At 36.9% G+C, this 10,000-nt stretch overlaps 1 protein-coding gene across 19 annotated transcripts in view; it reads left to right on the forward strand.

The window, feature by feature from the left end:
* The window catches only part of LOC144961638 (protein numb-like), a 75,596-nt gene that overhangs the window by 44,664 nt on the left and 20,932 nt on the right, over positions 1 to 10,000 (forward strand). For all 19 annotated transcript variants that reach the window (XM_078894848.1, XM_078894842.1, XM_078894836.1 and 16 more), the window contains one exon: positions 368 to 445. In XM_078894848.1, coding sequence (XP_078750974.1) covers positions 368 to 445 — 78 coding nt within the window. The remainder of the gene's footprint in view (positions 1 to 367; positions 446 to 10,000) is intronic.

Below are 10,000 nucleotides of genomic sequence, written 5' to 3' on the forward strand. Positions count from 1 at the left end.
TTGATGCAATCCGACGATGAACTTGTTGACGTAAGCCTGGTGCTAGCTAAAAAATCTTCAAGTTCCAATGGACGGGTTTATCAAAATCGTGATGACGGTGGTTATGATGATGATGATGATGGTCATCATCATCATCATCATCATCATCATTCGAATTATTATATTATTATTATTATTATTATTATTATTATTTATTATTATTATTATTATTATATTATTATTATTATTATTATTATTATTATTATTATTATTATTATATTATTATTATGGTTGTTGTTGTTTCATTTTTTCATTTTTTTTCTTTCTTTCTTTCTTTATGTATTTATTTATTTATTTATTTATTTATTCGTAATTCTCTCTTTCCCAGCAATGCAAAGGCAAATACCAGCGTGCCGTCCTGTACGTCTCTGGCGATGCTCTACGAGTGGTCGACGAAATTAGTAAGGTAAGCATTGACGATATCGCTTATATTCAGAAATGAAAATGTGAAAGATGATTTATATGGCATCATCATCATCATCATCATCATCATCATCATCATCATCATCATCATCATCATCATCATCATCGTCATCATCATCATCACGTGTGCTTCGTCGGTGTACGACTGTCTTTTTTTTTTTTATATTGTTTTAATATTTCTACTTTCCTTGTCTGACTGACCGAGTGTCTCGGATTTGAATTTCTTTGAATATTCATAGGAAAGGATTCGGCACAGACAATAATGTACGTACTTACCAGTTTCAGGTTTTGATAGGTCTTCGTTTTACACACACATACTCTCTCTCTCTCTCTCTCTCTCTCTCTCTCTCTCTCTCTCTCTCTCTCTCTCTCTCTCTCTCTCTCTCTCTCTCTCTCTCTCTCCCTCTATCTCTTTCTTACACACTCTCATCTCTGTGTCTTTCTGTCTCTCTGTTTATTTGTCTATTTCTCTATTTCCACCTCTCTCTCTCTCTCTCTCTCTCTCTCTCTCTCTCTCTCTCTCTCTCTCTCTCCCTCCCTCTTTCTGTAGTGACTTTTTCGCCGGTTTAAAAAAAAAAATCTCCATCTCCTAAACTATTCTATGACAGACTTTTTGTTCTGCATCTTTAAGATAACCTGTCATTTGTTGAAAGGGACAAATATTTTTTTACTCTTCGATAATGTGACATTATAATAGCGCAATTTCCGTTCAATATGATTGAAGTGCTTTAGAAAACGCCTCGAGTCAACAGCAACTTTTAACACGTAGGACGAAGCAGGAGGTCCGTCCCTAAGGCGCTGTCAATTTTTTTTTTAGACTTTCCTCATAACGTCCAGGTATTACGTTTACATATGAATAATATGGTAAGAGTAAAGAGCCTTTTCCAAGGAATTAAGTTTGTGCCGACCAAAGTGGGACTTAAACTGGAGACCACAGTTTTCATGGCGAATAGTATGACACCACCATACCACAGATCCGCACTCGGGGAAAGAAAAAAAATAATATCCCAGACTGCTATACAATTCGCCTTTTCTCAACTGTTCATGCCATAGATCAGAAAGGAGAACAGTCATTTTTACCCATATAATAAGATTTAAATTAAAAAGAGCCCGCGTTCGTACACACACATACACACACACAACACACACACACACACACACACACACAGAGAGAGAGAGAGAGAGAGAGAGAGAGAGAGAGAGAGAGAGAGAGGGGATACATAAAAGCTGGATGACGTTGAATTACTAACTTCCGTAAAACGCGGATAATCAAAACAAAAACAAAACAAACAACAACAAAAATAGCAACAACAACATTAATGACAACAACATCAGCAACATCAATAACAACAACAACAGCAATAATAAACAACAACAACAATGACAGCAACAACAACAACAACAATGAGCTACAAGGATCAGCTAACCGGGCACCAAATCGATGTGATTGCTTTGCACCAGGTACTTCATCCCCTCCCACTTCCTCCCGTTTGTCTCGACTCCCTGATTAATTGATCTCACTCGATTGAAAATGTTAAATTTTTCATTCTCCCCTTTGCCGATAGCTACTCTCGCTCATCAAATTTCTTCGATAAGTTATTTCCCCCTCTTCTTCATAAAAAAAACCCCCAAAAAACAAACATTAATTGCTTACTATTCTGTTGATGATTTGCGTTTAGATAAAATACCCACAACACCCACCAGCCTGATATAACGTACCAACACACAGGACTATGGGTATCCTTAAACGTTTATAGTCTATAATTTAGTGAGAACTAATCATTGAAATGAGTGACGTTAATTTCGTTCCATCTATACAATTAAAAACGTATTTGGGATTTTTTAAATACCGAAGATGCAATGAATATTTCCATTCTCTTATGGAAGAAAATACCTCGATGAACGAAGGCGTCCGCTTCACTGCAGGGCCGCTAAGTGAAAAATATGGGCGAAGTTTTTTTTAACGATGAGACAGATTGATTCGATTGCCTTACTGATCCCGATCTGGCGAAAGAAAATGCGCTGTTCCCCTAAAGATATCTGTCAGTGATACTAAGCTGCTAGAAGCTGTGGACTGTAAAAAGTAATAAACAAAAGTTAATGTAACAGCTTCAAAAAAGAACAAAATACCAAACACGAAACGTTTCGGGCTCAAAACCCTTCTTCAGCCTACCAAAAAAAAAAAATAAACATTAAAAAAACAAAACAAAAACAAAAACAATGAAAGCATAAATACATTACTAAAAAACCAGCTCGTCGTATTTTGTTCTATTTTTTTTTTTGTTTAAAGCTGTTATATTCATATTTGTGTATTCCTTTTTAAAGATCTCTGTAGAGTTGAGCCATAAATCCATAAAGCTTGGCCTGACTGGGTGTAGGATGAGGCCAGGTAGTCGTACTTCGTTGGTCATGATAAAATCTATGGCTATAAACTTCAATCTTTCCATGGAAATCACTCCGACATAAAACAAATTTGGGGCAGACGGTTACAGTAGTAAAATTGAAAATAAAAACAAGCGCCAAGGCCAACATGATCATCATGACGCTGATCACATTATACTTTAACCAGTTTTTAACTGTCGTATTCTGAAAAAGAAACAAAACAAAACAGACTCTCTTGACAAAAACTCTCAAACCTGGGACCTCGCGAGGTCTTCATTAAAGCCCAAGTTTGAGAGTTTTTGCCAAAATGGAGGTAATTTAAATCGATCGATATGAAGGACGAGTTTTCTGGCCAAATAATAATAATAATAATAATAAATGGCATTTATATAGGGCTTTACCCCGTTGTCACAGGCTCTAAGCGCTTTACAGTGATATAAAACAAAACATATTACAGTGAGACAAGTGTGAAGGAAACGTGATACGAATTCAATTTAACAACAACAAAATATGAAAATAATATTGCAACATTATGATGTAAAAAGATAAAACTTTAAGCGAGATTTGAAGGTTGTCAACGAATCCGAGCATCTCACGTGTGATGGGAGAGAGTTCCAAAAATGGGGGGCCGAAAATTGAAAAGACTGTTCACCTATTTTCCGCAATGGCTTAGGTTTGACAAGGATTGATTGGTCATTGCTTGACCTCAAGTTTCTATTGGGGACATATATGTTTAGAAGGTCTTTAATATAGGAGGGACTGTTCGTGCTCAGGGATTTGTAGACAACAGTACAAATCTTATAGGCAACTCTTTTTTCCACAGAAAGCCAATGTAACTCACGGAGAAGAAGAGTTGCTGACGGGTATTTTTTGTTATTGCGTACAATGAGCCTGGCTGCGTTATTTTGAGCAACCTGAAGTTTGCTAATTTTGTCTTTTGCTAAATTCGCCCAAAGGGAGTTACAATAGTCCAATTTAGATAAAACCAGGGAATTAATTAAAAGTTCTGTTATATGCTTCGGTATTAAATTACGAATTTTGCTTATTTTTTTTTCATTTCTATGTACATAGATTGTATGGTGTTATTCACATGGCTTGTCATGGAAAGATCTTTATCAATGATGACGCCAAGGTTTTTTGCTTTTTTGAAAATTCTATTGTGCTATTTCCGAGAGTAATAGGTGATTTATTTGCCTGTTTAAGGATACTCGGCCTTCCACACATTAAAATCTCAGTTTTACTATCATTTAATTTTAACTTATTGTGGTACATCCAAGATTTAATCTCATTAAAACAGCTCGTAATTCGTTGTATTAAGAACTGTAAATTACTAAGAGGTGCTGAATCATTATTTGCGTATCATCTGCATAAAAATGATAACTCAGATTGAATCTGGATATCACACTAGAAAGGGGCTGCATATATACAGTAAAAAGGACAGGGCCAAGAACAGAGCCTTGTGGCACTCCAAAATTTAGTAAAACTTGTTCTGACTGAACACCATTCACCACGACAGTCTGCCATCGATCCTGTAAATATGATGTAAACCATTTAAGGGCAATTCCTTTTATGCCGAACGTATTTTCTAGTCTTCTTAACAAAATGTCATGGTCAATGGTGTCAAAGGCAGCTGAAAGATCTAAAAGGCATAATACACTGATATTGTTAGCATCAGCATTACATAATAAGTCATTAAAGATTTTAAGAAGCGCCGTTTCAGTACTGTGTTGATGTTTGTAGGCTGACTGAAAGGGTTGTTCCAAACTGTTGTTCTTCAGATGAGATGTTAATTGTGTAAGAACTACCTTCTCCAAAAGTTTTGACAAAAAAGGTAAATTTGATAAGGACGATAATTGTTTAATATATTGTGGTCCAGTGATGGTTTCTTCAGAAGTGGTTTGACGAGGGCACTTTTAAAGCACGATGGAACTTCGCCAGTCAGTATGGATGTAGTTATGATTGATGTAATGGATGGTAATAATGTATCGATGGAGCTGGCCAAAAGCTGTGCTGGTAGAGGATCAAGGTCGCAGGATTTAATGGGGGCTTTTTTTATCAACTCGTTTATGAAACTAGGTGAAACTGGTTGGAACTTGTCTAAAGGGGTACCACACAATGTATTTGTATCTATAAATGGTTCATGCCGATCTAGTTCTGAACGAATGTTATGGATTTTGTCTTTAAAAAAGTTGACAAATGTGTTTGGCAAGTCTCTTTGATTGGTTGTAGATGGTAATGAAGTGCATCTTTCACGTCCAAGTAGATCATTGCAGATGTTAAATAATTGTTTACAAGATTTAGAAGTTTCGAATTTTGAAAGAAAATACGTGGTCTTTGCCTTTTTTATTGTTGTCTTCCAGGCACGAAATGCGTTCTTGAATATTTCACGATGGATCGTAAGGCCTGATGTTTTCAGCAGTCTTTCTGCTCTCCGACACTTCGTTTTAGCTTCTTTAACGTCTGACGTATACCACGGAGCATACTTGCGGTTGGTGACGGTCCTTGTTTGGAATGGCGCATGTTTGTCAAGCGTTTCGATGAGACAACTATTCCACTGGTCTGGAGAAATCATTGAATTTTTAGTAAGTTTTGTTTCTAAATCGCCTCTGAAATTGTCCAAATTAATGCCTTTAATGTTTCTGGTTGATGTGGTGGTGGTTTCTTGGCATGGCTTTGAAACGTCAAGATTGATAGAAATGGTGGAGTGGTCCGAAAAGGGGAGATAATCGACGGTGGCGTTGGTTTTTTGGAACTCTGAATTTTCTACAATTACCCAATCTAAAATATGACCAGCAGAGTGGGTTGGCGTTGTTACGATCTGGCACATGTTGTTCTCCGATAGTGACTCGTGCAATTTAGCGGTGTCTGTGACGTTGTCGAAGTGAAAATTAAAGTCGCCGAGTATAATTGAATGGCCAGGACGCGTGTGTTGCAAAGTTAGCATCTCGTTGATTTCCTTCCTAACATCAGGTAATTTTATTTTGTTTTTCTTGTTTGCTGGCGGTCGGTAGATGCAGTTGAAGTTGTATCTTGTATTCTGGAGGGATAATCTAAGATCAATGGCCTCCATTGTTTTGCAGCGCATTTCGAGGATTTCCACATGTTTTGATAATTTTGTTTTATAAAATACGCCAATACCACCCCCTCGCTGATCTTTCCTTGGATACGATCTAAATTGGTACCCAGGGGGTGTCATAGCTTTTTCAACTGGATCGTCTCCAGACTGTGAGAGCCATGTCTCTACTAAAAATAGTATGTCGAAGTTCTTCTCCGTTAATAAATCGTTTAATTCTTCGGTTTTGTTACGGCAGGACTGTGCATTGAGAAGACCAATAACAATGTTATTGTTGTCGTTTGTGAAACTGTTTGTGGTCGGTACAGTTACAAGTGTTGGTGGTGGACGGGGGTTTGTTAGTTAAATTATTAAAAACGTGTTTTCCAGACGGCGAGTCCGAAGTTCTTTTCCTGACCCGTGTGACTAAAACAGCATTGATTGATTGGTTTAACCGGACTTGTTATTTCTAACGAAAATGCTTTTCGATAGGTTGTCGAAAAGGGTAGAAAGCAATCTGTTTTTGTCTGCCCAGCGTTATACAAACTGGGATGGGCCGGCTCCAAGAGTTCTAAAAGTCCACTTTTTATCAAGACTTTTAAAGCCATCTTAGTTTCTAAAATATCATAGCAAAAAGAAATTATAAAAATCTATCCCAGACAATAAATATATTATTGATTTCAGCCAGGTAGTGTGTGAAACTTTGCTAGATAGTGGGAAATACGAGATGAAGCACATTGCTATCTCTCTCTCTCTCTCTCTCTCTCTCTCTCTCTCTCTCTCTCTCTCTCTCTCTCTCTCTCTCTCTCTCTCTCTGTGTGTGTGTGTTTTGACAAAACGGTTATCTCATTTTGTCCAGAAAACTTTCCTTTAAACATCGACCGATGAAAATTATCCTGGCTTGTTAAAAATTTTCACACGCGAGTCTTTGACAATTCTTGGCAAGTTCGGGGTCATTTTGATTATCGATTTTTGAAAAGTTGTGGCCAGAATGGAACAAAAAAGTGTTTTATTTAACGTACGGCAATATTATTACCATCAATATTTCCTGATTCCCGCTGGTATTATTTGGCACGAATGAAACCATAGCTACCTGGCTATAATTTTCCCTTTTGTTTTTAAAACAGACCCGGAGTTCTCATTTACACTGAAAATGTGGTACATAAGAATGAAAGGCTCTAACCATCATGTATTTGGTGGGGTTTGTTATGTTTTTGTTTTCTCTTAAAGCATTTATTGATTGTATCCACACTAATTACTTCAGGCAGTTTAAACCCCTGGGTCAAGTTCGTATTGAATTTCAATTAAAAAACAAAACTAAACAAAACTATACTTGTTCACACTGTGTGTGTTTCCCACATGCTCCATTACGATCGAACCAGGGTTTTATATTGGCACCCTTAATTATGTATTAACTCTAAACCATTTGATTTGTAACCGGGTTGATTTTCATTCATCCCCGAGTAGTGTGTGTACAGGGCCTTCTTACCTTGATCGTAAATTTAAAACAAAACAAAAATGTATAGACCTGAATCTGCGCTCATCGTCAGCCATGACAATTGAAGAAAATCACAATGCGATGATTACCGTATTGACAGGGGCATCACAAATCACCATACTCTAGAGTCCAGTCTTCTTCTTCTTCTTCTTCTTCTTCTTCTTCTTCTTCTTCTTCTTCTTCTTCTTCTTCTTCTTCTTCTTCTTCTTCTTCTTCTTCTTCTCCTCCTCCTCCTCCTCCTCCTCCTCCTCCTCCTCCTCCTCCTCCTCCTCCTCTTCCTCCTCCTCCACTACTACTACTACTACTACTACTACTACTACTACTACTACTACTACTACTACTACTACTACTACTACTACTACTACTACTACTACTACTACTACCACCACCACCACCACATTTCGTATCCAATAACAATTGACTGCGTGTACATACTAATGATAAATAAATTTAAGGGGGGGGGGGGGGGGCTACAGATAATACAATTTTTTAATTGGGGGATTGTGCGGCTATATGATCTAGTGGTATGACACTCGCTTTCAGATCGGAAGGTCCTGAGTTCGAGCCTCGCGCATAGATGAGTCCTTGGCAAAGGCTCTTTACAGACATTCTCTCACCGGACTCAGGTATAAAATGAGTACCTGGCCGTTAACGGCGATGTCTCTGTCGAAAAAAAAAAGTGTAATATCGCCTAACTGGCGTCATGTCTCGTTCTACATGTTACATATTGCTGTTGGTCAGAGAACCCTTGTAAAGCGCTTTGCGCACATTTAGTGGATATTGCGCTGTATAAAATCTCAATTTCTAAAAAAAATTACCTCTCATTCCTCCTCCCCACAATAATATACTCCCTGTATTTTACATCACATTCAAAATATAGCCTTGAGCAGTCTCCTAATTGTACCTTCACACAAAGTACTACCTATGGCCTTTTGCTCTGACTGAGGCTTGGCTATTATAATAATAACTAAACCATGATAATGCTATATTGTCTTCTTCTATTGTGTTCTGTTTTCTCCATAATGTTACTCACCACCAATACCTACCTAACCTTACCCTCAATTTTCCTTGTTCGTTCCTAGCTTCCTCCCATGGCCTTTTCTAACCTTACTCATTGACTCAGCTCGTTGGCCTCTTCCAAGCTTACTCACCCCTTCGGCCTCCTCTGAGCTTTCCACGCACTGTCATGATGATGATAATTAATACTTATTCATACGATGAAAAGAGTCGGAATTGAGTATTGACTAGATTATAATAGGTCACGTGTAGTTTATAATGGCCCTCTGTGCACAGATATTATAAAGCCAGAACTGCCAACTCCTTGTTTTCCCCGATTTCCCCCGATATTTTCTCGGGTTTTTTTGTTTGTTTTTTTTTTTCATTTCTTTTCTTCTTCTTTCTTTTCTTTTCTTTTCTTTTCTTTTCTTTCTTTCTTTCTCGTTTGTTTGTTTGTTTTTTTTTAAAAATTTGTTCTGTTTTGTTTTTGTTAGTTAGTTTTATAAGGGTTTGAAATAAATTGATCCTGGCAAATGCTTTTATATCCCCTTTCCTATATTTTTTTCCCCTTTATGATATCGTGATATATCCATAATTGATAGTCTTTAAGCGTTGCTTATGACACTTTTTAAAAGTAGCATTTATATGTGATTGAACGACATAGTGTCCACAAAGTCTGGGTACATGCAGGTCTTTAAACGTAAAAACAAATATCATTTATGCTGTATCTTGGCTGATGGCTTTTTCCCTCGCTTAAGAAGAGGTCACGTCTTGATTCATTTTAAAATTATATGGATCCTTTATTTTCCTTTTTATTCAGTACCAGTCGCCTGTAAGGCGTCCTTTTTATACTAACACTCTTACAATATCCGTCACTGCCTGTAGCCAACTACTCATTCACACTAGTCGAGTGAGGTAATGTGTGAATAGTGCCTCAACCAAGGACCAGAATATTCCCCTATCACTGTCACCCATCCGATCACTGATCACGCATAGCATTGCTTGACTTTTGTGATAAGACGAGACACACGTAATCGCTGAGCCTCTCAGCCACACGATTATTTGTTATTGCTATGTATTCAGACCATAGCCCTACTATAATACTCTTTTAGTACGCCATGATTCAGACTATAATATTATGGACTTCTTGTACATTAAAATGGAAGGTTTTTGTGATTTTGGCTCTGGGGAAAAAAAATTATTAAAAATGCAAACAAACAACAACAAAAAACACTATCCTGATTCACGAGATCTTGCATCCACTATATTATTATTATTATTATTATTATTATTATTATTATTATTATTATTATTATTATTATTATTATTATTATTATTATTATTATTATTATTATTATTATTATTATCGTCGTCGTTGTAGTTGTTGGTGTTGGTGGTAGTGCTGGGGGTAGTAGTGTTACTATTATTATTCCTCGCATTTTTCAATATAACTGTCTGAGGATGTTTTCAAAATATGATGTTCCGTTTTCATCTTCTTTTTGGCTATGATAACAACTCGGAATGTTGAATAATTGATTATTTTGAAAGCAATGCGAGGGGACTCGGTTATTCTAGTCAATCAATCTAGTATACTGCAATAAAACGAGAGA

This window comes from Berghia stephanieae, chromosome 1 (genome assembly GCF_034508935.2).
Source record: "Berghia stephanieae isolate SIO BIC M18660-M18661 chromosome 1, UCSD_Bste_1.3, whole genome shotgun sequence".
NCBI lineage: Eukaryota > Metazoa > Mollusca > Gastropoda > Nudibranchia > Aeolidiidae > Berghia > Berghia stephanieae.